We start from the raw sequence: 27617 nt of genomic DNA on the forward strand, positions 1-27617 counted from the left end.
GACATCTTTATCTTCATTCCTTATTATTCCTCCCCGCAATATCCCTCCCCCGCAATCTGGTGAGCGGCAGGGTCCTCGTGCAGATCGTTCTGATAGCGGACAATATCAGGGTAAAACTAAACGACGTGACCGCGTTCATCCATCCTGGAGCAGCAGTCGGGCTGCTTCTCTCGGTAGCACATGCGTGCTTGCTTCCTCGGCCGCCTGGGAGTCCCTTTTTCTGAGAAATTCCAAGTTCACTCTCTTCGAACCAGTGCACGGGTCTCTCGTCTGCCATTGTACAGAGTCTACAGACCAAGCGACCAAGGCGCGAACTTTCCCCGCAATCTGCCCCGGGCTATCTCCACACAGTCGCGCCCTCGATCGTCCGGTTTCAACCAACCGAGGCAAGCGTCTTCGTTCTGGACGATCACATTCGCTCTACTTGCTGTGTGTGGCGGACTGGTCGTCAAGGATATATATTCGAAATCTTTTACGACTTCTGAGACTACACGACAACCTGCTCAATCGCTACCACCTCGACGTCAGGACTTTCTTGGAGTTATTGATACACTCAAAATGTCGAGCGATGAAATCCCCCCCGGCTGTGTCGGGAACCTCACCCCGGAGCAGGAGAAGAAGCTCCAGGAGCTCTGGGTGATGGTGTTGAAGGTCTGCGGTGTTAAGGTGCCCGAGGACATCGACCGAAGAGCTTCAGTCGCCAGTGCTACACCTTCCAGTCCTACCCAAGATAAGAAGAAGACAAAGCGCAAATCTTTCTTCTGGGGTCGAGGTAATGAGGAAGACACCAATGAAGACACTGCCAGCGTCACCTCCGGCATCTCCGGTATCAAGCTTGATGGAGACGACAAACATGGTCAAAATAAGGAGTTCCAGCAGGCCCTTGCTGAGATAAAGCCCGAGGAACTACGGGTCGCACTTTGGAGCATGACCAAACAAGACAACCCTGATGCTCTCCTTCTTCGGTTCCTTCGTGCCAGAAAATGGGACGTCTCCAAGGCCCTGGTTATGCTCATTTCCACGCTGCGATGGAGATTGAAGGAGATGCACGTGGATGACGAAATTGTTAGGAAGGGTGAGGGCAATGCCGCCCTGCAGTCACAGAGCTCTGATCCGGCGGAAAAGAAGGCAGGAGAGGAGTTCATGACACAGCTTCGGATGGGCAAGAGTTTTGCCCATGGTATTGACAGGAACGGAAGACCGATATGCTATGTCCGAGTACGCTTGCATAAAGGATCTGAGCAGAGCGCTGAAACGATGGAGCGCTTCACGGTTCTGCTGATCGAGTCAACAAGAATGATGCTAGCGCCTCCTGTCGAAACAGCGGTAAGTACAGAAAGTGTGATTTTTATGGACAGAATTCTGACATCCGCAGGCTATCGTCTTTGATATGACCGATTTTACCCTGGCGAACATGGTATGTTTATTGCTATCTGACAGGAAGTCACCACGATTCTAACACTATTCCCAGGACTACCATCCCGTTAAGTTCATCATTAAGTGTTTTGAGGCCAACTACCCTGAAAGCTTGGGCGCTATCCTGATCCACAAGGCTCCTTGGATTTTCTCAGGTTGGTCAATTATTCAATTTTCACTTAGACTGTCCTCTAACACGTCGTGCAGGAATTTGGAAGATCATTAGAGGCTGGCTGGATCCCGTCGTCGCCGCGAAGGTCAACTTCACGAACTCCGTCGAGGATTTGGAACAATTTATTCCCCGTGACCGTATCATCAAAGAACTCGGTGGAGACGAAGACTGGGAATACAAATATGTCGAGCCGACAGCCGAAGAGAACGCCAGGATGGAGGATACAGCCACTCGTGAGAAGTTGCTCGCCAAGAGACAACAGCTCTCCGATGAGCTGCAGGCTGCCACCCTATCATGGGTCACGGCCGCCAAAGCAGGAAATAAGGACCTAGAAGCCGCCGAACAGGCCAAGAGAGCCGAGCTTATCAAGCGCCTGAGGGAAGAATACTGGGAGCTTGACCCCTATATCCGAGCACGAACGATCATGGACCGCACCGGTTGTCTTTTGGAAGGAGGAAAGATCCAGTTTTATCCCGAACGGAATGCCGCAAGCACGAACGGCGTGTCCACCGACGGAGAGACTACGATCGCTGAAGAGAAAGTGGCCGCAGTATCCGCAGACGGAGTTGCGTCACCAAACGGTACCGCCATTACAGCCTAGACTGTTGGAATTGATCAGAGCATCAGCTAGGTCTGATATCGGCGGTTTCTGTTTCTCTGGAGTTCAAACATATTATCACTGGACTATGACATGCGTCTTTTTGGGTCTGGTTTGTATACGCGCTTCCTTGGCCGCTTGAATGAATTGTGTACGGTACACGGTTTCTGAACTTTTTTTGGTATGGTGCTGAGGGTGCCATATTTGTGCTTGTTTTATTTGTACTATTGTCTCGCATTATTAGACGTCATATATATCCGTCTTCTATTTTTCCAGTTTTTTTCCACGCTTTCTTGCCTCGTTACTATTTATCTCACTTTTCTATTTAGATGAATTGTTGAATGTAATGCCAGATAAAGATCCGCGAGGAAGAGATGTATGTACTACATCGGCTAACTATATTCGGAAATAGTAAGATAAGACGGGATATACACAATTGAAAAATGAACGGATCCAACTTGTACAATATCTATAGGTCACTAGGGATATGACTTAAGGCAGATTCTTCATTCCTAGCTTAAGAAACGGCTCAATGAATATATGGAGAAAAAACGAATTTACTTCTGTTATCCTTCTCATTTCCTATGTTGATTGGCATGGATTTCAAAATTCCGTTTACATTGTTAATGTGGTAAGTACAGACCCATGGTCTTCAATAAACTGAAGAGATGCTTCATCTCCTGCCTAACCATCGCTAGTGTCTTTCGGTTGACAGCTTTTAAGACTCCTCTCGCTTTATTGACTCCTGTTCCGTCTCTTACTTCAGTATATGAAGAAGAGGGTATATCTCTGCACAATTTCCGAACGCAACACGGTTCCCGGTGAGCCTCATCTCGAGGAGATCGTTCATCGTGTACCCGCTCATTGCCATCGCCTCATCTTACCCCGATGGCTTTCGATAGCAAGCGTATGTGAGGCTCACATATCGTTCTGACCTTCTTTGGCTCTAGCCAGTGCAAAACTTCCTGGACCTCTTTCTCTGTCATTCCCAGCTCACTGATCCAGGACTATTTCTTCGAATACTTGTCTTTGCAAAGACAATTGTTTAGGTTTGCATCTATTCGAGTTCCATGCTCGAACCACCTCCAGTAACGGACGTGGCCTTTCGTCAAGAGTTCAGGAAACTGTTAAACTGAATCTGAAAAGAAGTAATAGGAGTGACAGGGAGAGAAGAATATATGGGCGAGAGTTTCGCTAGGAAATTGGACTTATACTTGATAATAAACAACTTAACGCTTGACCTCAGCTTGAGAGGGGAAGGGGCGTTTGAGCCCGTCAAAGCGAAAAAAACGTGACACTTCCTTTCTGGATTTGATCATCAGATCATATATAGAGAAAAACCCGAAGGTTTAATGATCCACTGATGATGATATTAGTTAGAATCCTTATCCACTCATTATCTTATCTTCATTACTGCTGCCAATACGCAGTCTCCAGTACTGTCGTCCAGTCGATGCGTTATCGACAGTTCTCTTGATCTTCTTTGCTGAATATATAGGTGATGAAAGTGCGCTTGCACTCTGTGTGATTAGTACCAAGTGCGTCCAGATTATATTGCTTGCCTTGCTACCCCAGTTCCATCCATGGGGGCTTGACCACTTTGAGTACTATGAAATGTCAGTATAGATAACTAGATCAGTAGAGATTCTTACCCTAGCTTCGTTGTCAATGCGCAGAAAGGTAAAATCATCACCATCAGAGACACAGCCATAGACTACTGCGTTTATCCTGCCTTCTTGCTTCCGAATGTGATGCACCATGCCTGTGTAGTATAATTAGGACACTCGTCCAACTTGTAGAAACAAGAATTAAGAGAAAAAAAAAAAAAAAAAAAAAAAAAAATAGAAAGCAAAAGGCGAAAAAGGCCAAAGGAGGAAGGTCCTGACTTACCCATATAGGCAAGACACTGAGGAACTCCACCGGACACACCGGCCTCGTCCTTGGCCTCGCAAATAACAGTGTTTATCGACATGCCCCTGTTGTCGTACCAAATGGAATAGTCGGATTGGCCGCTCAAAATACGGTCGTCGCCATTGTACTTCACCCTAAGCTCTAGGTGAGATTCCGCAATAAGGGTAACACATCTTTCTTTCTTCTGCTGTTGTTCCATCCGGATGCACGTCTGGAGGATAACATCCAAAATCCAACGGCATGTTGCCTCATTGGTCGGATCTCCGCCTAGTACTTCTCTGATATCACGAAGACGATCACCTTGGAACATCAGCACATCATACGGCATGACAACATAAAAGGTATAAACCTACGAACGATTGTAGGAACGGGAATGATGTCCTCTTCATTAAGAGACCAAATTTCTCGAGCACGGTCATCCTGGGACAGCCCTAGCAAATCCCTAACCTCGTGCTCTTTCAGACTGCTGGCTCCAAGCGATGGCGGCACCTGGTTCATCTGCTGTAATGCCTCTTCCACCTTTTCAGCTGCTTGTGATTTCTCAACGAGGATCTCTTTTAACAAGTGCAGGATGGTCCTGACCCGTTTAAGGCAAGGGGATGTGGGCATGATGACGACCTTGATAAAGTACACAGAGTCTTGATAAAGGAAGCAGAATTCTGATAAAGGAAGCAATGCCTTAATCAACTTGGATAGTCCGTGAACTTCCAATGGTCCTAAGAAGCTGAATTCCTATCCTCTGGTCAGAGGAGTAATTAAACACACTGATTACTGAGGCGGTAAAGTGTTAAATACCTACCTAGGTACCTTGGGTAGGTAGGTAGGTAGGTACCTAGGCATGGGATCCTGTTGGAGCCTGCCTACAGGCAGACCTCCTGTCGGGTTTCTCCCACGCCTTCGAGCTCCACCCACAGAGATAAATAGGCTGAGCTAGTTGCTGGAGAATTCAAGCTCAGAAAAGGAAAGTTAAGTAGTGGATCCTCTACCCAATTCCACGTTGCCTGATCCAAGCTTCACTATGATGTACGGTGATGCCAAGAAGGTCTCGATGAATATAGAAAATACTAGGAGACCGGGATTCGAATCCATTCACCGACTCGAGATTGTATACCAATTTGACTTTTATTCACATAGCCCCCCTTACGGACCTTTCCTTCTCTTATCTAGCCTCCGGGCTCCCGCCAGCACTAAGCTTTACCTATATATCGGAGCAGAGCTTAACCCAGACTTGCTTTCCAAGGTTGCATGCAGTCTATATACGTAATACCATAGCTTACCTCCCTATACCCCATGGGAGCTCGACCAGGGATACAGGCGAATGCCTGTGTCCCGCCGGACATCAACTAATACCACTACGCGAGCAGGTAGAAGCTTCAACGATGTCGAATTTGTCTGAATTTCCCGTTATATCAGCCGAAGATAGGGCAGATTTGAAGCGCCACGCTATAGACCGCGTGCAGAGATATGTCCCTGCAGGCCGCAGTCTGGACAAACTGCTGGTGCCTGCGCTACTGGCCTCCCTGGAATTCCTTGGATCAGGGATATCTCAAGCATCGATGATGATACAAAGCTGTACGAACATTTTGAGTATATTTACCAGTCACTATTCCTCCCAAGTTAGTTTGACCTCTTTTATCGATGGGGTATCTCCTGATAGTCATATACAGTGAGGACTATTCTTAGAAAGTTATTTATTCCCGAGTCCCCCGTCCAGCTGTATTAAGAACAGGCTGAGAAAATCGCCTCCGATCTATCTTCTCCTGCCAAGCGAGAATAGGAGACACGCAAGAATACACTAAAGAGAGACGGTAGACAATGTGTGATCACCAAGAGAATGCTAAGGAAGGACTGGAAAGATGCTGGTAAACCTAGCGGGGAAACGCCCTCGAATCTAGAAGTGGCCCATATCATTCCTTTTATTTACGGGCCCCACAAAAATCAAAATGTATGTATCTATTTTGGGGTTTTGGATCAGTTTACTGTGCTGATATATCTTATAGCCTTCGGATAAGTATGCCACACGGCGATGGACCTGCCTATATCATTACTTCCCAGTACTCCACGGGAAGATTTATGCCGAGAAAATAAACGACCCGTTGAACACTATCACCTTGGCAAGCTACATTCATAAGGAGTTCGGAGAATTCAACATCGCGCTGAGGCCTACGGTACGTATAAATATTAGAGATCCATATTTATTCGCCTACATATATAGATACTAATAAGATTCCGTTATTCCAGGGATTTTCAAATGAATATGAAGTGAATGTCTATGATGGCTTCGATGATGTCTTCTCACCTCTGTTGCCGAAGGATAGATTACTACGGCTCAGTATCAGTCCAGGAAACGAGGATATCAAGCTTCCCGATCCCAACTTTCTGGACACATACTACAGGCTTGCGGAGATATTCCATGCCAGTAGAATAGACGAAGAGATCGATCGTCATATCCAAGATTTTAAAGATCTCACCTGCTTGGCTGAGGACGGGTCTACAAATATAAACCAGCTTCTTACCATCTGACTTGCCACTGCTATATCCTCCTGAACAGAAGTAAATTCACACGCCTTCATTTACAAAATAAATAATCTAAATCTTCGCCTTGAGCTCCTCGTAGAGAGCCTTAAGCTTGTCCATATCAGTGGCCTGGGCGGGCCAGCCAATTCCAAGACCTTCGGTTTCGTTGGGCTTGGGGATCTGTGGAAACAAGAATCAGCGATTAGTATCTTCTTGCTTCATGTGCGCCCATATAGGGGGCCTTGGTCTGACGGGGATGCTGTAGCTGAGGTCGGGCAGTTTGCGAAAGGGGTGTCACGTTTAGGTCAGTGAGATTGGAAAGGAATCAACGTACCACATGGAAGTGAACCTGTAGATTTTCAAATTAGAACCACCATTCTTCCTAAAAGATCGAGAGTTGGATAAAAAAGGGGAAAGACTCACATGGTCAACGACCTGGTGCGCCGGGCGACCGTTGTTCTGCAGGACGTTGTAGTTCTCTGCACCGCTGGCAACGGCGATCTTCTTCGCGATCGGCTACATTCCAAAACAGGGTAGGTTATGCGTTAGCCCGAGCCATTCCCAAAGGTCCGGGTGGTCTTGTGTGCCGTCCTCAAGGTACGCGCCATATGCGGAGATGGGGTATTTAGGGATCGGATGGTCCGGGGCTTAATCGATCGACTCAGAACGTACCAGAATCTCTCGCAGGTCGTCGTCAGGGATATCAGTCAACTTGGCGCCGTGGAACTTGGGGATGACGAGCTAAGAAGTTCTTTTGTTAGTCTCTTCTTCTTTGGACATTTATTGACCAGGATATTCGAGATTATTGATCCCGTCTCAGGGAACAATTGTGGTTTTAACGAAAGAGAAGCATATCGGGCCAGGCGTCTTGTATTTGGACATTGGACGATAGAAGACAGGGTTCCGAACAAAGCAATGGGCTATAAGGGGAGGCTTCAATGAGAAGAGAAACTTACCGCGTGACCGCGACTCAGAGGTTGGATATCCAAGAATGCAAAGACCTTGTCATTCTCGAAGAGTTTAAAGGACGGGATGTCGCCTGCAATTCTCCATATATCAGTCTCATGGCGTAACTACTATGATGTCTCACAACAAGAAGACCCGTGAGCTCGAACTGATGGTGACATTGCATTGTCGGGGATGTTCAAAACAAAAGGGTAGAAACAATAAGAGATATGTAACAGGGATATCAATTACCCTTGATAATCTTGCAGAAAATGCACGCAGCAGCCGACATGATGAATTTACAGTATAGGATGTTTTGGGATCTCACTTGAAGGAAAGGAATCAACCGGATGGCGGTGATGCGGGGTGGACTTAAAAGGCCGATGAGGGGAATGCGCGTCGGAGAAAGGGCAATAATGTGAGATGGGTGATCGAAAAAAAGAATCCGACCGAGGCAGAGGGCGGAATCGAACTGGTGCCACTGGCTGCTCGGGAAGGGTACTTAAGTCACTTTAGGGGTTTCCTGTGTGAGGAGTGGGACGACCTAGCTCAGAATCCATTTCTTGCCTTTTACCAGAGATGGCCGTGGGTCGCCCACAAAACTCCTCTTCAGCAATCTTTGGAATCCTACTGTCGACACAGCAGTCGATAATTTTATTGTTTTTGTTTTTTATTCTTGTAGTCTAGTGTCTGGAGATATGCTTTCTTTTTTCTTGATTTTCAATTAGGCGTATTTGGAAAGATATGCAACATTTTGTGTTCTCGGGTGCGTGCCGATAATTGAAAAAACTCCGTGTGATTATGACTCTATACTACATACAGTCCAACACAGAACAGAGACGACAATAGACCATATGACTGGACACTGTGCCAATATGAATCCATTTTCTAAAACCTAGTGTTCCAATTTACGTGTTTTCTTCCTCCTCTAGTACCGGGACATAGATAAAAAGAGGTTCTTTGGCTTCTCAAAAGCTTCAGCTGCAAGGACGCAAGCCGAGTCTGGATTATTAAACACTATATCTAACTACTGCCGTTGCCTGATGGCTGGTAGCCCTCCTGTCACTGTACTTTAGGCTATGTTCCAAAATGAATTTTTTTTTCCGTTCCAATACGTCCACAGACCGCATCTGGATTCTCGTATATCTAAACATCGCAAATCCAACTATTTCTCTCGAAAGCACTAATCGATAACTAGTCTAGGTATTGCATAAAGTACAATCGTCCACAGGATGGATATTGTTCTCCTGCCTTTCCTCCATACGCGTGAGATCAATAATAGAGGGTCCTAGTAGAAGTATCTTGCCTGGGGAGCTGGATGATACCATGACGTTCCGTATTTACTAAGAACATCACTATCTTCTATATACATTTAAATTGTCTGCCTTTCTACAGTAGAGATATAGCGCCCAGTCTGTGACTTTTACGGTTATTTTGCAGTTGCTATATGTTGATTTTCTCGAAATACTTCGCAAAGGTTTCGTAGGGGACTGAATTACAGCTAAGTATTTTATTTCCCATAAATCGATATGTGCCCTAAAACATCAAGCCTTCGAGTACTGGCTCAGTTCTTGACGCCCTAAACGGTTAAGGATAGTTTCAAATCCTGCTATATTCGGGCAAAGCCCATTTCACCATCCATTCCGTTTTAAGAACCTGCTGGGCAGGGGGTTGGTTCTCGGGCTAGAATAAGAGCATAGACCTTAATATAGCAGAGACAGCATCTCTTTCCGCCGGATTAAAGGATGACAGCCTGCTTCCTCGCCATAGTTACTATATATAGTCCTTAAAATAATCCGCCTATAACTGATAAGGATTATAGTTTATTAGAATACTATCCTCTATAAACCTCTCTTATTGCGGCTCCTACTTTAGCCACTATTTCAGTGGTAAAATACTAAAAGCATTAATATACTCGCAGGTTATATTGTCTTCTGTTGCCATAAATCCTCTAAATAGTAGTCTTTAAGCAATAATAGCCCAGATAATATAGGCGAGCGTCCAAATATCTGAAGAGAAAGACAGAGGCTTTGTTGGTTCAAATCGCGCCTCTAGGGGACGGGGCACGAGATTTATACTTCGGCTCCTTTAAAGGCCAAAATGCCTCGCCAGAATCTATAAGCAAGATCCTAGCTTCTAAGAGGGTGATTTTATCGCTCGCTTCTCTAAGCCATAGGTATTAATATAATGCCATAGGGTGGGACACTCAGCAGAAGAGGCTTATTATCAAAATAAGCCACCGGCTCCATCTCCAGTGCTCTATATTCCTAATAGAGTCTTTCTACTGAGAGATGATTAAAGTCGGATGGCAATCAGAGAAGAACGTTGCCAAGGTGAAGGTCTCCATAAGTAGGTATTTTTATTACCTGGAACTGTATTCTAAGTTCCACACCATCATTAACCGCTTTGAAGCCTCATCTAGGCGGCAAATTATCCGAACCCTGATATGCAATCACGTGGAGATAAATGTCAAGTACTATACTGGCCGTTATCGCCAGTATCGGCTAACCTACTTATCGAGACGGCCGTCCAATGTTACGAGCTTGTATGTATCGGCCAACAAGATGAGGGGAACGGATGAGGGGTTTCGATAAGCAGAACGTCCGTTCCTGTCCTGGCGATGCATATCTTATCATCTTCGTGCGCTGGGCAACGGAGGCCCCCGCAAAGTTGATTTGATGTTCACTACCGGTATATAAGAAGGGAGAGATACAGCTCATTTAACTCCCCCCTCGTGAGCGATATGGTGCCCTTTGCGTTCGGACGCTCTACGCTGCTTTCAAGTTGCAGCTTGTCAACTAGAAGATCTGCCCTTCAATCCCAGCAACAGGTTCCGTTTCCTCGAATTAGACAGTTCTCTTCGTCTTTGCGGCTCGCTATGTTGACTACTGAATTGTCGGAAGCCCAAGTGTCGGCGTTGAGGGCCAATAAAGAGCGATTGGCGAAGGACCTGCACCATAGCTGCCAATGGGGCTCAGGTATACGATGGGGAGAGTAAGTTACAATTTCCTATTAACAGAATATTATCTGAGAGTATATACAAGTATTGGTTGTCCGATTCATGTAACTAGCCATTCTAATGGTTTTCGGAGACTGGATCTGAGTGAAGCAAGGTCTAATATCGCTAACTCTAACGCAGCGGTCCAACGGACACTGGAATGCAACGTCTTGCCTTATCTGAGGATGACAAGAAAGTCCGCGATTGGTTCATCGAGACGACCAAGGCACTTGGTTGTAACATCACCATCGACGAGATGGGCAACATCTTCGCTGTTCGACCAGGAAAGAGAAAGGATGTGCCCGCTACATTCATCGGAAGCCATCTCGACACGCAGCCCACTGGTGGTAGATACGATGGTATCCTCGGGGTGTTAGCAGGCATTGAAACGTTGAAGGTCATGGAGGAGATGGGACTGGAAACTGAAGGGGGCGTTGGAGTTGTGAATTGGACGAAGTAAGAGCATTGTTCTGTCCGCGTGATTCTAACGCACAGCTCGCTAACTAGCTCATAGCGAAGAAGGTGCTCGATTCCCCGTTAGTATGATATGTTCAGGTGTATGGGCTGGCTTTATACCTCTTGACCAGGCGCATGCACTCAAGGAAGTTCCAACAGTTGCTTCTCTACCTACGGCAGCTTCAGCTCCCGAGACTATGAAGTCTGCCCTGGAAAAGATCAATTATCTGGGAACGGTACCGTGCTCATATAAAGAAACCCCTATGGCCGCGCACTTTGAACTGCACATTGAGCAGGGTCCACACCTCGTGTCTGCCGGTCAGCGCGTTGGTGTCGTGACGGCGGTACAGGCCTACCGCTGGTATCGTCTCAAAGTCATCGGACGGGATACACACACAGGAACGACGGCATTCCAACACCGCGCGGACGCACTTTACGCCTTTTCCCGTATGATGGTGCGTGCCAGGGAAATCGCCGATAGTCATGGTTGTCTGGCCAGTGTTGGTATCATAGACGTGAAGCCGGGCAGTGTAAATACTGTTCCCGGGCTAGTAAACTTCTCACTGGATGTGCGAGGGCCGGAGACAGAGCTCGTCGCGACTGTGGAAGCTGAGCTGAAGAAGGAGTTTGATGGTATTGCGGCAGAGGAAGGCAAAGGGATCGGAAAGCCGTGCCGCGTGGAGTGGACGCTTGACTTCGACTCTCCAGCAGTCAAGTTCCACGACGACTGTATCGCATGTGTCCAAGAGTCGGCAGAGGCTGTCGTCGCTGATGCTGGCGTGGCTGACTCCAAGTCACTTGTTCGCACAATTATGAGCGGTGCTGGTCATGATAGTGTCTTCACCTCGAAGAGAGTCCCAACTAGCATGGTCTTTGTTCCTTGCAAGGACGGCCTGAGCCATCACCCAGAGGAGTTTTGCTCCGCGGATGACTGCGCCACTGGCGCTTCAGTTATTCTACAGGCTGTGGTGAGATATGACCGCAAGAGATTCCAGTCATAAAAGGGAAGATTTCCGAGCCAACACGGAGGAATTCTGTACATAGTTCTGACCGTCCATATCCATAAAAGCTTCATTGAGGTTAGTTGAAAGATGGGGAGCCTAGTCTACTTTTGAGGAAGCACAATTGAGTGATGAATATCCTGCCATTGATCTAGCTACCTCGTAACATGATAAATGGCTATCATAAAATTTCATTCCCCATATTATTTTTTCTTTTTTATTCCTCTTTGATGCGCACGGTGAGGTCAAGGGACCAGATGCAACTACATCCGAAATGTCCCAACACACGTACCGACATCATTTAAGGCCATCGCAAGACGATCAAACAAGAACCGCTTACGAAGGAGGAGCGGGACGGCCACGGCCGAATCCGCCACGGAAAGAAGGAGCGAACTCGCCAGGGGCACCACCCTCCTTGCCCTCCTCACGGCGGCGGTAGCCTCCCTCACGGGGACCACCACGGCCACCAGGGCGGCGCTCGCGCTCCTCACCACCGAGCATACCACGAGGGGGAGCGTGAGAACGCTGCTGCTTGATGTGGGTGGCAGGGACGATCTCAGCGGGCAGGTGAAGCCATTCGCGGAGGTAGTCGAGACCCTCGGGGGTGAGGGTGTAGTAGTAGTACTGCCACGAGAAGCGGGTCTTGAGGTAACCGCGGGAGGTGAGAGACTGGCAGGCCTTGATCACCTATTGATTTCCATGTATGTTAGATCGAATAGTTCGATGAGTTGAGGGCGCGCAAACGCTGCATCGGGTAGCCTTACGTAGAGGTTCTTGGTGTCAATGTCGCCATGCTTGGGAAGGTTGAAGTCCTTCTTGGCGACGAGCACACCCTCTATTGAACGAATGTCAGCAATGTTGACAATAAGGGTATTCAGATAGTTCAATCAGAAAAGACGCGCCGTCTAAGTGTTCACATACCGCGGAAGAGGTACTCGTGGATCGCCTTGCGGTCGGCCTTGGGAATAAGCCTGGCGATAGTGTCAGTCTCGGCCACATTCAGAACGAAGCAACACTCCAAATATATTTCACACGTACATTGTCGCGAGTTCCTGGCGTTATTCGGGGAATCGCTCAGACAACGCTAGGGGATGATTTGGTTGACGGGTTTGGTTGTAGACGGAGCGAAGCTATCAAGTAAAAGTGCGATATTGATCGATCGCTCTGCTAGGGTAAGGACCCTAATCTGCAGGCTAGTCCTGATATGGATACGATCACGTGATATGGTTCCAGCCGCGCCAAGACTCAGATCTCCGTCACTCTCGCCTCCAGGTGATCTTATCAACTCCGCATCACCACGACGAAGACAGCGTTGGTGGCATAATCACTCGCGGTCACGTCCGTGTATACATACACAAGAATACCTCTGCTAAACACACGCTACCTGCCAAGGCAGGATCAACCGCTATGATGGCGCAAACAATCAACGTTCTGCTCTCCTCTTTCCCAGGACTGTCCTTACCACCGACACTCTCGATCTCTCTGCCTTCGACATCGACCATTTCCGATGTGACCGAGAAAATCGCTTCTTACCTACCCGCGTCTCTGAGCGCTCAGTCCTTGATCCTCACGACTACGAGCAACAAACAGTTGTCTCCATCCTCAGAATCATTACTCTCGCTCCTCCCCAGACACGATGACTCTACTAAAGTATCGAACTTTCTGCCACTACGACTTACCGTCCCTTTGTGCGGAGGTAAGGGAGGTTTCGGTTCTCAGCTGCGTGCCGCTGGTGGCCGTATGTCTAGCAAGCGAAAGCGCAACCAAGGCGACAACAATGGATCCAACCGCAATCTTGATGGACGACGCTTGCGCACCGTCAATGAAGCAAAAGCACTCGCTGAGTACCTTGCAGTGAAACCTGAGATGGAGAAGAAAGAGAAGGAAGAGCGCAGGCGCCGATGGCAGGCGATCGTGGAAGCAGCTGAAAAGCGGGAGGAAGAGTTGAAGAATGGTGGGGGAAGGGCCAAGATCGATGGTCAGTGGATGGAGGATAAGGACGAGATGAGCGAAAAGGCGCGAGAGGCCGTCCTGCAGGCGATGAAGGATGGAATGTGGAAAGACAATCTCCGTGATGCGCTCCTGGGAGGATCAAGCACCAGTGCTAGTGAAGGCAGCGGAAGCGGTTCGCCTGCTAGTTCGAGTGAAGAGAGCGAGGATGAGGATATGGAAGAGCCGGCAGCGGACGCAGCAGGCCCGTCTGAACCTCAACCAAAGCCTGTCGCCAGGAAATTCTTCGGTTTTGACGACGAAGATGAAGAGTTCATGAGCGACAGCGACGAAGAGAGTGGGAAGGAAGAAGACGAATCTGCTGGTAAGGGAAAGGGACGAGCTTGATTCTACAATGGTGGGAAATTTCATGACTATGGTTGGCAACGGCGTTTTTCTGGGGGATTTGGGCTCTACTGTACAGCAAGCTTTAGATTGCATTGTGTAATGTGTGCAATGAGAGAATCGTTATTTAATTGACAAATTGAACTGCTTAAGACTTGAATACATTTCCGGACAGTTGTTGCATGTCCTGAACGCTCTCAAGACCAGTACAGTAAGTAGTTGACTAGTCCCCATAGTCTGTAGTTCGAGGCAATGTTCTGATTCGCCACTCGCACCAAATTCTTACGGCGGCCGATACATGCCATGAGAGCTATCGATTTCTAGTACCGCAAGCTCTCCGCGGAGGTTTGTTTGAGCTGCAACATTTTCACATCATGTTTCTGTGCCCCAGATGCATTGTTTCAAAGTCCATAAGACCAAACATTCGCGGTCTTTTATTACCTACTTCCTTTCAGCGGCCGCTGTCGACATTGTCGACTAGGACGCCCCGTTTAACCCGTCAACCTTTAATCGCAAGCCGTCGCAATTTCCAAGCTACTGCGAGACAGTCAGATGCGTCGATAGAAACTCAACCGCCACCAAACAAGCCGCTAGATTTGGATAAAGAGCTGCTCCCGATATGTTGCCCAGGCTGTGGCGCATATTCTCAGACGATAGACCCGAACGAACCTGGGTACTATAGCATGACAAGGAAGGAGACTCGCAAGCTTTTGAATAAAACGAAACGTCTCGCTGAGGAGAAGGATAAACTGCTGCTGTCGCCTGCGATAGAAACTTCAACCGGGAATCAGGATGCTGCTTCCGAGCCTGGAGCAAAAGCGGTCGAGAATAATGTACCTAAACCTGCCCGTAAGTACATACTTTTCCCTTGATTATTTGGATTGGTCTTTTCTCTAACTAGAAACTATAGACGGTGCTCTAGTGAAAGAAGATGTGGTTGTTGCAAATGCCAGCCGCTACGCTGAAGAAACCTCGATACCCTCGCCGGTTTGCGACAGATGCCATAACCTCGTTCATCATAACCAAGGTGTCGCAGCACCGGCGCCCACAATATACTCCATCCGCGAGCTGCTCGACGAATCTCCACATAGACGCAATCGCGTTTACCATGTCATCGATGCGGCTGACTTCCCGATGTCCCTGATACCGAACATATACGATGCGCTTTCCCTGCAGGGTCAGCGCTCGAAGAATCGTAGGGCGAAAACCACGAAGTATGTCTCCGGAAAACTACAAACCACGATAAGCTTCATTATTACACGGTCAGATTTGCTGGCTGCTACCAAGGAGCAAGTGGACTCGAAGATGAACTACATACGGGATGTGCTGCTCAATGCTCTTAATCAAGATAAAGAGGATATCCGTTTCGGCAACGTCCATATGATCAGTGCCCATCGGGGCTGGTGGACAAAGTCAGTTAAAGACGAGATCAGAGAACATGGGGGCGGTATCTGGGTGGTGGGTAAAGCTAATGTAGGGAAGAGCAGCTTCATCGAAGTCTGCTTCCCGAAGGACTCAAAGAACCTAGAAAAACTGGCAGACCTCTTGGAGCGCGATCCGCAGCAATTCCTCAATTCCGCACAAAATAACGAGCTTCCCCTACCAGACGAAGACAGTTTGTTGCCTCCAGCACCTCGTGAAGATCTATATCCTACACTTCCAGTTGTTTCGTCGCTGCCTGGAACGACAGTGTCACCAATTCGGATCCCATTCGGACACGGCAGGGGAGAGATGATCGACTTGCCAGGCCTTGAGCGTGAAAGCTTGCAGGAGTATGTCCGTGAAGAATATAAATCGGATCTCATCATGACCAAGCGTGTGAAGCCTGAGCGGATCACCATAAAACCTGGCCAATCACTTCTTCTTGGTGGAGGGCTCATCCGAATCACACCTGTTGATGTTGATGATGTCGTGATGGCCGCTTGCTTCTTGCCTATCGAAGCTCATGTTACCAGAACAGAGAAAGCTATCGAGGTCCAGGCCGGTGCGCGGGCGTACGCTGGCACGAACATCATCAAAGAAGAGGCCAAAGCCACCATATCGTCCGCTGGGATCTTCGAACTCAAGTGGGATGTGACCGATAGCCATCTTCCCCGGTCAGCCAAGAAACTCCTGGAGGATCAGGGTATCCCGCCTCCTCCACTTCCGTATAAGGTCTTGTCAGCAGATATTCTTATTGAAGGATGTGGCTGGCTTGAACTCACCTCACAAATCCGAGCCAGAACGACACCGGGGGTGTCTAAAGGATTTCCGAGAGTCGAGATCTTCAGCCCACGCGGAAAACACGTCGGGACTCGATCTCCGATGGAGGCTTACGAGTTCATCGCCCAAAAGAAAGTCTCAGATAAAAGGAAGAAAGGCACCCGTCCGGCTAGGCAGAACATCAGTCAAAAGAAGCGGGCAAGCCATGCGTCTAAACTTTGATACTTCTGATGCGTCTTGAGCAATGTGGCATCGGTGAATCTTTTCTTTTCATGATTGTTGCTGGAGAAAAATATGTACATGTATATATAATACTTGCATAGCGTTGGCGTCGGGTATTCATGAATCTGATAGCAATAGATATCCGCAACTGGTTTCCACTCTATCTCGAAAACATGCTCTCTCGTAGGCTTCTACTGCTGGATGACGTGAAAGTTCAAGTCACTCAGATCCACTAGATACTGTTGTCTAAACTTCCTAGAGGCACAATTGTAGAGGTGTCCCCTTTGGCGGTATCTTATCAGGTATACCCTGGCTTACAGTGATATCTTCAAGCGGAGTAATCAGCTGTTTCGCGATCGATCTTATCAAACTCCCCCAGCGATGATCATCTGCCGTTCTGACACGCATATTAGCCCACACATTATCATGTTATCTGGAATATGCATACCGCAAGAAGGTTCTGCTTACGCTGAACCATTGTCATATCAGTTAGCTAGTATTTTGGTATTTGTCCGGACAGTTTATACTTCTAGAGAACCCTGTAATTGATAAGTAGGAGTTTTCAGTCCTTGCTAAAGTAAGATATAAGATCTCACTCACTTACAAGTTCGCAACATCTGGACAAAGTAAGACCACACACAATTGTCAGATTTTTTACCGTCGTAGCAACAGCGTCATATCTGTCAACATACCTCTTTTCCCCTGTTATACAGTTAGCGATGTAAATTACAAAGTCACTGGACAGAACTCTCCTGCCATACCTGCTCTTTGGTCCGGCGGGGGCAGTCAGGGGTTGTGGTGGCCCTTCCGGCTACACAATTTGCACTATGTATATCTATTTCAGTATCGAAGCAATAGGCCCGCCTGGTAAAATCGTTGCATACGCTTGGGTCTGAATTGAAAAAAAGTCCAAGATTAGCAATAATTGTAATTATAACTAGAGATTCACTCACTTCCGTATTTGAATTCTTTTCGAAAAAAAAAAAAAAACAGGCAGACATCATTGATTAGCCACGTCCCTTAGATAGAAGCTAGCCGTGGAAAACACGCGACTTCAAGAACCATCAGCAGCAAGCTTACCCATGATGGTTTGATTTCTGGCCGGTAACAAAATTATGTGAGTAAAGAACAACTGATCTATAAGAGGGAAGATATCCATACAGTGTGGTACTACTGGGGGATCAGCAAGACTATTCTCAATTAAGTATTAGGTGGTCAGAATAAACTTACCTTTAATTGGTGATTCTACTTTAGCAGCAATTGTTGTTAGTCTTAATTTTGGTCGACTGGCAAAAAAAAAGCCATCAAGAATCTGTAAAGTAAGAGATCTGGACGAGGAAGAGAGAAATCGGAGTGTTGGCATTTGATCCCTTTGGGATGCATACCCTTCTGTACCGTATCTGTAACCGATGTTCTCCGTTGCCATATAATGCCAGCCAGATCAGGCGGTCCTATGAGTAACAAAGGAGGATATATTGCTTATTATCCAAGGTAAGATGTTTTTAAATCGCGGAGATTGTCGATTATTATTTGCGAGTAAGAAGGCAACATTACCACTGATGACTTGTTCCCAGCCTACTGCTGCAAGTGTCTCTGGACCGCGTGAACTGGAGAAAAAGAGTTAGAAGGTGTCCCATGAGGGATGAGCTGGTAATAGAAGATGCCGCTGAGCAGGCAGCAGACGAGGTGTTTGACCTTGCAATCGCGTCACTCAGGTCGAAAACACCCCGCAAAGCCTTTGTTCGTCCCTACTGAAGTCGCAATGAAGATGGAAGAATAAGTTGCAAGAGAGACGACGTTGCAGAGCAACAGTCAAAAATAGTTCTGCCATCTTAGAAAAATGATACGGAGAAGATATTTATTTCCGGCCAGGAATATTCAGTCTGACCTGAGTTGGGACGCGATTCGTAGGATAACTGGAAAGAGATGGATGTCATCTTTGTATGGCTTCGCGCGCTCAAGTACAGCTTGATATCAGAATAATAAAATGCAGCATTTGGACATTGTGAACTTCCGTGGGAGTGAGGAGCATTAGTACCCCCGTAGCCAATGGGGGTCCTTTGGATCCATATCTTCCAACAGGGACGAACATTAACATGATCATTGTTGCTATCTTCTCAAGGGGAATAACGTCCTGAATAGCAGGAATTGCTCTTCTGTAATCCGTGAGCCGGATTCCAGATTATTAGGGCATGACTTCAATGACTTTGCCCCGGATGTTCTTTTTGCGGACTTCATCTTCCCAGTCTGTGGCAGTTGCACAGAGGAGAGGCTTTTGGAACTTTTGGAGTTCCGCGGAATGCGTCTGGAGTATGCGAAATTCTGCATTAAACCTATCAATGAGAGCATGAACAGAATCATCCCTCTTGACAGTCCGATTGGGGTTGCAACGAAGAGTTACTAAATCTTCATAACTCTGACGAAGAAGCAAATTCTTTGAATACGCAACATATAACGATTACGAATGGAGATATTGAAATATTGCCTGCAACATATGCCACGGCATGACTTTTTCTCGTTGTGTCCCGAGACAATATTTTAACTTGATTATATGCATAACAGATCTGAGTTCCGATCATCGACTAGTTCCACACATTTTGAAGATAGTGAAGAAAACGGTCAAGACCAATAGAGGCTTTGGTCTCGATGATCAAGCAAGAATTAGTAGAAAGAACATCGACAATGGCCGAAGGCGATATGCAGAAGACACCGAGAGACTTGTAGAGAGCAAAGGGAGCGGGAAAGGCACAGCAGCAGCTGCGAACGAGATAATATTGTCCACCAACAATGTTGAAGTTGAAGAACTATAAATCTTGCCATCTAGGCCCAGATAGGGCATAAGTCTGGTTGGGATTATCGGATATAATAATAGTTACGTGATTTTTTTTTGGAGATGAATCATATACCACCTGTGGGTAGGAGACATGGAGGCTTGATGGTGCCATCTTCCATGTAGGTTATCAAGAGATATAGTGACAGTCCATGGCTTTAAGGTAAACGAGAATTGCTTTGGCTCTATTGAGCACACAACGTGCAATCTGAGGCATGATAAAGTGAAATAATGGCAGAACAGACGAAGAGTAGCCATCATGAGTTTCATGCTTGCAAGGTAAATCCTAGCCGCCTGCCATGAAATTCATGAAGGGATTAAGTAAATCTGTATAGATGCTCCGCAGAAGGTGCATCAGGATGTATAAGGAGTTTATATGTACAAACCTCCAGTTCAAAGCTGCATTGATATAGAGGGTGTAGTGCATGGTGGAAGAGAGAAAGGAGGAAGGAATAACAAGAGAAGAGATATATAGAAGATGTGGAAAGGCGGGGTCGAGCAGGATGACGGATAGCTGTGAATGTATGTCGAGTGCATTTCTACATCTACAATAGTCGAGACGGGAGAAATCCTACCGTCTTCATTGATAGCATGTACCATAATTGCATTCAATGCAAGGAGCCATCACCGCTGCTGGCAATGACGAGGTTCTCGAAATGTCGGTGAATACCTAAGCCAAACGGGCAAACAGGGGACCTTGGCGGGAGTCTGGAAAAGCTCAGAAATCATCTGGAGGTCCGTTGCATCCTCGTGACTGCTGATAAGCGGCGGAAACCGTGGCCGATAAAGCTTGGGAGGACGAGGATATATCATATCCGTGACTTGTAAGTTAGTAACTGAGTCCCATAACCTTGGAAGGCAAGATCAGCACTAGAGCGACTCATCGTCGGTGTTGTGCAGCGCAGCTGAGCGGAACCGATCCTCGCTCACCCCGCGGAGCCGACTCAGCAGCAACTCCATCTCCATCCATCCGGACTCTGGATTCTTTCGAAAAGAACAAAGATTAAAGCCATCGGAACCGGGAAGTACATAGTCATAATGAGCAAGCGGCTCCTACAAAGTACTAACTACTACAATTAAGTTGTTGAATCACCGGACAAAACAAGCTCTGCCAACTTTAATGGGTGGGTGGCGGCCTCGGGAGCCGGAAAGATTGTTTCCCTGGATGATTATCAGCGGGCGAGAGGAGCCTTGTTGGCAAACGACGATGGAGTATAGGGAAATTAAGTATATTAGGTTATTTAGGTAGGGATTACAGTTGCTAACTTGACCGGTTGAGGATGTAGAGTTTCTCCAAAACATGTATTATGGTGCCTGACAATCTCACGGTGCTGCTGTTGCTCTTATGGTTGGGCCCAGATGACGAAAAGCTGCTGACACTGCTGACAATAGTCATCTTACTAGTTAGTGATGATTAGATGCTACGAGCCTTGAGACATGGCTGCATGGATTATTGCGAGATACTAGTGAGCGAGTATTAGTGATTGCTGTTAGGCTGCTGCATAATAATAATGAAAATAATAATAATTGTAGTTGCCTGTCTTGGTCTATCGGGATGATCGAGAGCGGAGGAGAGGGGCGGACGAGTTTCGACCGCGGGGATCAGTAGAACCGAACCGCTAGGTTAATTCTCTGGTTAACTAGATAGCATCGAAGTTATCTACACGGAGGCCTGGGAAGCCGACAAGCACGAGTCAAGTACGGAGCCGAGTCGAGTATCTCCGTTGTGGCTCATGATCTGCGACGACAAGAAAAACGCCATGTATCTAGACTATCTACGGTCTGCTATCGAACATCTAGAAGCCCGCCAGCGCCAAGAAGACCGCTCGTTTGGCTCGTATTGCTCGTTTCGGGAAATTAACTCACTTAAGAATATGACTTTTTGATATTAATATTTCCATGGGTCAGTGCGGTCCGTGTATTATTGTAATATTGTCGGTACTGTCCGATACCACTGACAGTGAATTATCACGCATCAGGCTTAGTCTGGCTGAGTCAGTAGTTCAACGGGGCCCAATGCACCTGTGAGGCGCTCGGGATCGCGGTCGCAGAGAGCGTGGCCCACCCGGAACGCGCGAGGGCCCTGAATCCGATACGGTAAGAAACCCCCCGCGAACGGAGAATGCAGCATCCGGTGCCCGCCAGAACGAAAAGGATACTTTTCCCCGGGCGGGGGCATTCCGCGCGGCCTGCCAGCCAATCAAGGTTGCCAGCGGGCGACGCGAAGCATCGTTGGCGCCTCCTGGTGCAACTGCCCGATTAAGCATCGCATCGTCGAACTAGTTAGCCCGTTTGCCCTTTGTACTCTCTCTATGACTTTTGTTCCAGACAACCCACTGGCTCGGTTCGTTGGCGTTCCGTCTGTCTGCAACTAGACGACCTAAAGCAGCTAAATGTCGCCGCTGCTGACAATCGACCGGGTTTACTGCTACGGCCATCCCGATTCGCTGAGCCGGAAACACTGTACTGTCGCATGGTGATTGATAACTCGCCCTGCCTGGATATATACCCTACGACGGCCGTCCTATGCCGTCGAGCAACTTGATTACCACCTGCGCCAATAATTCCCGTCTCCTTATTTCTCTCCCCATCCCTCTGTCGTCCGTTGTACAGTGGTGAGAGACGTTTGGTGTTCGTTTCTAGCTACCAAGGGGTGTCCCCCCTTCGTTCGACTTGACCATGTCTCTACTTGGGACCATCAACCCCAATCTCAACCCGGAGCGCGGGGGGCGCGCTGGTCCGTGGGATCAAGAGAACAATGAGGACGCGGTTCGTGGAGTCGCGAACAGCGTGTCGACTGACGATACCGCATTGGAAGAGAAGGAAGACAAGGAGGAGCAGTTGGAGCAGCACATCAGTCAGTTGGCACGGCGATTGACCCGTGAGTCGACCCGGTACTCGACCAAAGAGGACCTGCCAAATCCGTTTCTGGATGTCCCCGAGGATTCGACCTTGAATCCGCACAGCCCCAACTTCAAACCGAAGAATTGGATGAAGGCCCTGTTTGCGATCCAGTCCCGCGACCCAGAACGCTATCCGCAACGCACGGCCGGTCTGGCCTTCAAGAACCTCAGCGTGCACGGATACGGCAGTCCGACCGATTATCAGAAGGATGTGGCCAATTCAGTTCTTGCGCTGGGCTCGCTCGTCCGGAACATCGCCGGGTCGGGCAAGCAGAAGATCCAGATCTTGCGCAACTTTGACGGCTTGATCAAAAGCGGGGAGATGCTCGTCGTTCTGGGAAGACCGGGAAGGTACGTTACTCTTCTTTGGTTTAGAAGAACCGCAATTTATTGACTCTTTTTTTTTTTTTTCTAGTGGATGTTCGACCTTCCTGAAGACGATTGCTGGAGAGATGAACGGAATTTACATGGATGATTCGTCGTATATGAACTATCAAGGTAAAGTTTGCCAACTACATGGGTCGGGGGGAGAAGAGAAAAACGCAGCAAACTGACATATCTACAGGTATTTCGGCAAAGCAGATGCGCGGCCAGTTCCGTGGTGAAGCTATCTATACCGCCGAAACAGATGTCCACTTCCCCCAGCTCAGCGTGGGGGACACGCTCACCTTTGCCGCATTGGCTCGCGCCCCGCGAAATCGTCTCCCTGGGGTCACCCGCAGGCAGTATGCAGAACACATGCGAGACGTTATGATGGCGATGCTTGGATTGTCGCATACGATCAATACCAGAGTTGGTAACGACTTCGTCCGTGGTGTCAGTGGTGGAGAGCGCAAACGTGTCAGTATCGCGGAGGCTACCCTCAGCCAAAGTCCCATCCAGTGCTGGGACAACAGTACCAGAGGTCTGGATAGTGCCAACGCGTTGGAGTTCTGTAAAACACTGCGCTTGAGCACTGAATACGCTGGTACGACGGCTTGTGTCGCCATCTACCAGGCCTCCCAGAGCGCTTACGATGTGAGTTTCTCTCGTCCGTAGATATGAGGACCCCCCCCCCCCCCCCCCCCCCCCCCCCCCCCCCAACGTGCTAACACTGGTCGTTGTAGGTCTTTGATAAAGTGGCCGTCCTCTATGAAGGTCGACAGATCTATTTCGGTCGCACGGAGGAGGCCAAGGAATTCTTCACCACCATGGGATATGAGTGCCCAGAGCGTCAGACGACAGCCGATTTCCTGACCTCGCTGACCAGTCCCGCTGAGCGAATTGTGAAGCCAGGATACGAGAACCTTGTCCCAAGGACACCTGACGAGTTTGCCGCTGCCTGGAAGAAGAGTGACGCTTATGCCAAGCTGATGAAGGAAATTGACGAGTACGAGCGAACATATCCCATCGGCGGCGAAAGCTACCAGAAGTTCGTCGAAGCCCGCCGAGCTCAGCAGGCCAAGAGTCAGCGTATCAAGTCCCCATACACGATCTCCGTCTATGAGCAGGTCAAGCTTTGCGTCTGGCGTGGCTTTTTGCGTCTCAAGGGCGACGCAAGTCTGACCCTGACTCAGTTAATCGGAAACACTATCATGGCCCTCATCATTGGAAGCGTCTTCTACAATCTCCGAAAGGACACCGGCAGCTTCTATGCTCGTGGTGCCCTGCTGTTCTTCGCCGTCTTGCTTAATGCATTCTCTAGTGCTCTCGAAATCCTCACTCTATATGCTCAACGTCCGATTGTCGAAAAGCACGCTCGTTACGCCCTGTATCACCCGTTCACGGAGGCGATTGCATCGATGCTGTGTGACGTGCCCTACAAACTGCTCAATGCGACAACGTTCAATCTCACGCTTTATTTCCTGACCGATCTGCGTCGAGAGCCCGGCGCATTCTTCATCTTCTACCTTTTCTCGATCGTCACCACGTTTGCCATGTCGATGATTTTCCGTACGATCGCGGCATCCTCTCGGACGCTAGCACAGGCTCTGGCGCCCGCGGCTATCCTCATTCTCGGTCTGGTCATCTATACCGGTTTTACCATCCCCACTCGCAACATGTTGGGCTGGTCTCGTTGGATGAACTACCTTGACCCCATTTCGTATGCTTTCGAGAGCTTCATGGTCAACGAATTCCACGACAGAACCTTTGAATGTGCGGCCAATCAGATCGTCCCCACGGGTCCGGGATACGAAAACGTGCCCATGGCCAACAAGATCTGTTCCACAGTCGGTGCTGTTGCAGGTCAATCAACGGTCCAAGGTAACCTGTATCTCAGCAAGAGTTTCGAGTACGCAAAGAGTCATCTTTGGAGGAATCTCGGTATCATGTTCGGCTTTATGGTCTTCTTCATGTTCACCTATCTTGTGGCTTCAGAATACATCACCGAGGCCAAGTCCAAGGGTGAGGTTCTTCTCTTCCGCCGTGGCCACCAGCCCGTGGCGGCTCGCAAAGCGTCCGACGATGTCGAGACGCAGCCCGAGCCAGTTCCTGCCGAGAAGACTGAGGTGAACAACGGACACACCACCGCGGCCATCCAGAGACAGACGGCTATCTTCCAGTGGCAAGATGTCTGCTACGATATCAAGATTAAAGGAGAGCCACGGCGCATCCTTGACCACGTTGACGGTTGGGTCAAACCGGGTACTGCCACTGCGTTGATGGGCGTTTCTGGCGCTGGTAAGACAACTCTACTTGATGTTCTCGCCACTCGTGTCACCATGGGTGTCGTGACGGGAGAGATGCTAGTTGATGGTCGCCCTCGAGATCAATCATTCCAGCGCAAGACCGGTTATGTCCAGCAACAGGATCTCCATCTTTCGACATCCACAGTCCGCGAGGCGCTGCGCTTCAGTGCAATTCTTCGCCAGCCTGCCCACGTGAGTCGCCAGGAGAAGCTCGATTATGTTGAAGAAGTTATCAAACTGCTTGGCATGGAATCCTACGCCGATGCCGTTGTAGGTGTCCCCGGTGAAGGTCTCAATGTCGAACAGCGCAAGCGTCTTACCATTGGAGTCGAGCTGGCTGCCAAGCCACAACTGCTCCTCTTCTTGGACGAACCTACCTCTGGTCTTGACAGTCAAACTTCGTGGTCTATCTTGGATCTCATCGACACTCTGACCGCACACGGCCAGGCTATCCTGTGTACTATCCACCAGCCGTCAGCCATGCTGTTCCAGCGATTCGATCGTCTCCTGTTCCTGGCGAGGGGTGGTAAGACCGTCTATTTCGGTGAGATTGGAGAGAAGTCGTCTACCCTCTCCAGCTACTTCGAGAGAAACGGTGCGCCGAAGCTACCGCCAGACGCGAACCCCGCCGAATGGATGCTTGACGTTATCGGTGCCGCTCCTGGATCTCACACTGACATTGACTGGCCCGCTGTTTGGCGCGAGAGTCCTGAGCGCAAGGCGGTCCATGAGCACCTGGCTGAATTGAAGTCGACTCTGTCCCAGAAACCGGTCGACTCTTCGGTGACTGATCCTTCTTCATACAAGGAGTTCGCTGCGCCATTTTCGGTCCAACTCTACGAGTGTCTTGTCCGTGTTTTCGCCCAGTACTGGCGGACTCCCTCGTACATCTACTCCAAGTCGGCCCTATCCATCCTCACTGCTCTCTACATCGGGTTCTCTTTCTTCCATGCCCAGAACAGTTTGCAGGGACTGCAGAACCAAATGTTCAGTATTTTCATGCTGATGACTATCTTCGGTAACCTTGTTCAACAGATCATGCCCAATTTCTGTACCCAGCGATCTCTCTACGAGGTTCGCGAACGGCCTTCGAAGACGTACTCCTGGCAGTCTTTTATGACTGCTAACATCTTGGTTGAACTTCCCTGGAACACATTGATGGCTGTCTTTATCTTCGTCTGTTGGTACTACCCGATTGGACTGTACCGGAACGCCGAACCCACCGACGCCGTGCACGAGCGCGGAGCCCTCATGTTTCTGCTCATTTGGACTTTCTTGCTGTTCACCTCCACCTTTGCTCATATGATCATTGCAGGTGTGGAGTTGGCAGAGACCGGTGGTAACCTTGCCAACTTGCTTTTCTCTCTGTGCCTGATCTTTTGCGGTGTTCTTGCGACACCCGAAGCGCTTCCTGGATTCTGGATCTTCATGTATCGCGTTTCACCTTTCACATATCTTGTATCGGCAATGCTCTCGACGGGTGTTTCAGGCACGAATGTGGTATGTGAGGACGTTGAACTCCTTCGTTTCGATCCCCCAAGCAACATGACCTGCGGCGATTATATGAACCCCTACATCAGCAAGGCCGGTGGATACGTTGCAAACCCAGACGCTACGACCAACTGCGGATTCTGTCAGATGTCCGACACCGACACCTTCTTGGCTACCGTGTCGAGTTACTACAAGGATGCATGGCGTAATTTTGGCTTTATGTGGATCTACATATTTTTCAACGTCGTTGCGGCCGTGGGCATCTACTGGCTGGCTCGTGTGCCCAAGGGAAAGAGAACCAAGGGTACGACCTGATTTCGCCGAACGGAGCACGAAGAAAGAAAGAAAACAATACGAAATCAAACGCACTGTCCTTTCTGATTTCTCCACTCGCTCCTCGGAGATATGTCTCTTCCACCCTCTAAATCACTCGATACACCTTGCTGCATTTACATGGATTTACACCGGAGTCCCGTGGCCTTTTATTGCACATCCGTTATTCCTTAATTCTCAAGAATTTTGTGTCTAGATTCTTTGATTGCGCCAGGTACATGTCCTTCCTGCGCCTGCTCGTTGCTTTTCTATTCATCTGAACAAGCAACTTTCATATTTCACCATTAATAGATTATTAAAGACCTTGATTATTGTTTATGCATGTCTGACAATGCATGAGCTCATCCGACACTGAATATTCCTTTATCCAATCTTGGTTCTGGTAGAACTTGTATTCTATAGTGCTAGCTTCGTATTCTTCTTCTGAGTAGATTTCTTCTAACTATTCTGCCCCTAGCTTAGGCCTGATCTGCTCCCAATGTACCTCAACATCCTTCGGTGTGTTGAAGTTGTGAATCATAGTCCTCTATTCCTTATCGGGATATTTCAAGTCAAATCTAAAATGCACTATAATTCATAAACTAAAGCATCGCTTTGTATTGTATTGTATTATGCGATC

At 48.4% G+C, this 27617-nt stretch overlaps 8 protein-coding genes across 8 annotated transcripts; 5 read left to right on the top strand and 3 right to left on the bottom strand.

Annotated features, from left to right (window-relative positions):
* Positions 1–180: 180 nt before the first annotated feature.
* Positions 181–2189, top strand: C8Q69DRAFT_443081 (CRAL/TRIO domain protein; the record flags this gene model as incomplete). Its single annotated transcript, XM_028628891.1, has 4 exons — positions 181–1326; positions 1376–1417; positions 1472–1571; positions 1624–2189. The coding sequence occupies 4 exons, from the start codon at positions 181–183 to the stop codon at positions 2187–2189; spliced, it is 1854 nt and encodes a 617-aa protein (XP_028486309.1).
* A 1382-nt stretch (positions 2190–3571) lies between these two features.
* On the bottom strand, positions 3572–4862 carry C8Q69DRAFT_497117 (hypothetical protein; the record flags this gene model as incomplete). Its single annotated transcript, XM_028632277.1, has 4 exons — positions 4451–4862; positions 4077–4397; positions 3839–3948; positions 3572–3793 (listed from the first exon to the last, which is right to left on the bottom strand). Exons 1-4 carry the CDS (start codon positions 4704–4706, stop codon positions 3572–3574), a joined length of 909 nt encoding a protein of 302 aa, XP_028486310.1. The 5' UTR covers positions 4707–4862.
* Positions 4863–5476: 614 nt separating this feature from the next.
* On the top strand, positions 5477–6620 carry C8Q69DRAFT_443083 (hypothetical protein; the record flags this gene model as incomplete). Its single annotated transcript, XM_028628892.1, has 4 exons — positions 5477–5763; positions 5910–6042; positions 6098–6265; positions 6339–6620. 4 exons carry the CDS (start codon positions 5477–5479, stop codon positions 6618–6620), a joined length of 870 nt encoding a protein of 289 aa, XP_028486311.1.
* A 66-nt stretch (positions 6621–6686) lies between these two features.
* Positions 6687–7851, bottom strand: C8Q69DRAFT_443084 (HIT-like domain-containing protein; the record flags this gene model as incomplete). The annotated part of the gene is made up of 6 exons (XM_028628893.1): positions 6687–6794; positions 6949–6963; positions 7038–7130; positions 7287–7355; positions 7571–7653; positions 7812–7851. 6 exons carry the CDS (start codon positions 7849–7851, stop codon positions 6687–6689), a joined length of 408 nt encoding a protein of 135 aa, XP_028486312.1.
* Positions 7852–10014: 2163 nt separating this feature from the next.
* On the top strand, positions 10015–12135 carry C8Q69DRAFT_460710 (putative beta-alanine synthase). The gene is made up of 3 exons (XM_028630189.1): positions 10015–10553; positions 10699–11013; positions 11072–12135. The coding sequence occupies exons 1-3, from the start codon at positions 10303–10305 to the stop codon at positions 12012–12014; spliced, it is 1509 nt and encodes a 502-aa protein (XP_028486313.1). The 5' UTR covers positions 10015–10302; the 3' UTR covers positions 12015–12135.
* On the bottom strand, positions 12136–13152 carry C8Q69DRAFT_497121 (Plectin/S10 domain-containing protein). The gene is made up of 4 exons (XM_028632278.1): positions 13053–13152; positions 12936–12985; positions 12779–12849; positions 12136–12701 (listed from the first exon to the last, which is right to left on the bottom strand). Coding segments are annotated over exons 1-4 (474 nt in total). The 5' UTR covers positions 13055–13152; the 3' UTR covers positions 12136–12350.
* A 151-nt stretch (positions 13153–13303) lies between these two features.
* Positions 13304–16772, top strand: C8Q69DRAFT_497122 (telomere stability and silencing-domain-containing protein; the record flags this gene model as incomplete). The annotated part of the gene is made up of 4 exons (XM_028632279.1): positions 13304–14328; positions 14524–14559; positions 14673–15197; positions 15259–16772. Exons 1-4 carry the CDS (start codon positions 13422–13424, stop codon positions 16770–16772), a joined length of 2982 nt encoding a protein of 993 aa, XP_028486315.1. The 5' UTR covers positions 13304–13421.
* Positions 16773–22179: 5407 nt separating this feature from the next.
* Positions 22180–27228, top strand: C8Q69DRAFT_201343 (putative ABC transporter). The gene is made up of 4 exons (XM_028626077.1): positions 22180–22856; positions 22921–23003; positions 23071–23522; positions 23612–27228. Exons 1-4 carry the CDS (start codon positions 22282–22284, stop codon positions 26978–26980), a joined length of 4479 nt encoding a protein of 1492 aa, XP_028486316.1. The 5' UTR covers positions 22180–22281; the 3' UTR covers positions 26981–27228.
* Positions 27229–27617: the final 389 nt, after the last annotated feature.

The sequence above is a fragment of the Paecilomyces variotii genome (genome assembly GCF_004022145.1).
Source record: "Paecilomyces variotii strain CBS 101075 chromosome Unknown C8Q69scaffold_3, whole genome shotgun sequence".
NCBI classification, from domain to species: Eukaryota; Fungi; Ascomycota; class Eurotiomycetes; order Eurotiales; family Thermoascaceae; genus Paecilomyces; species Paecilomyces variotii.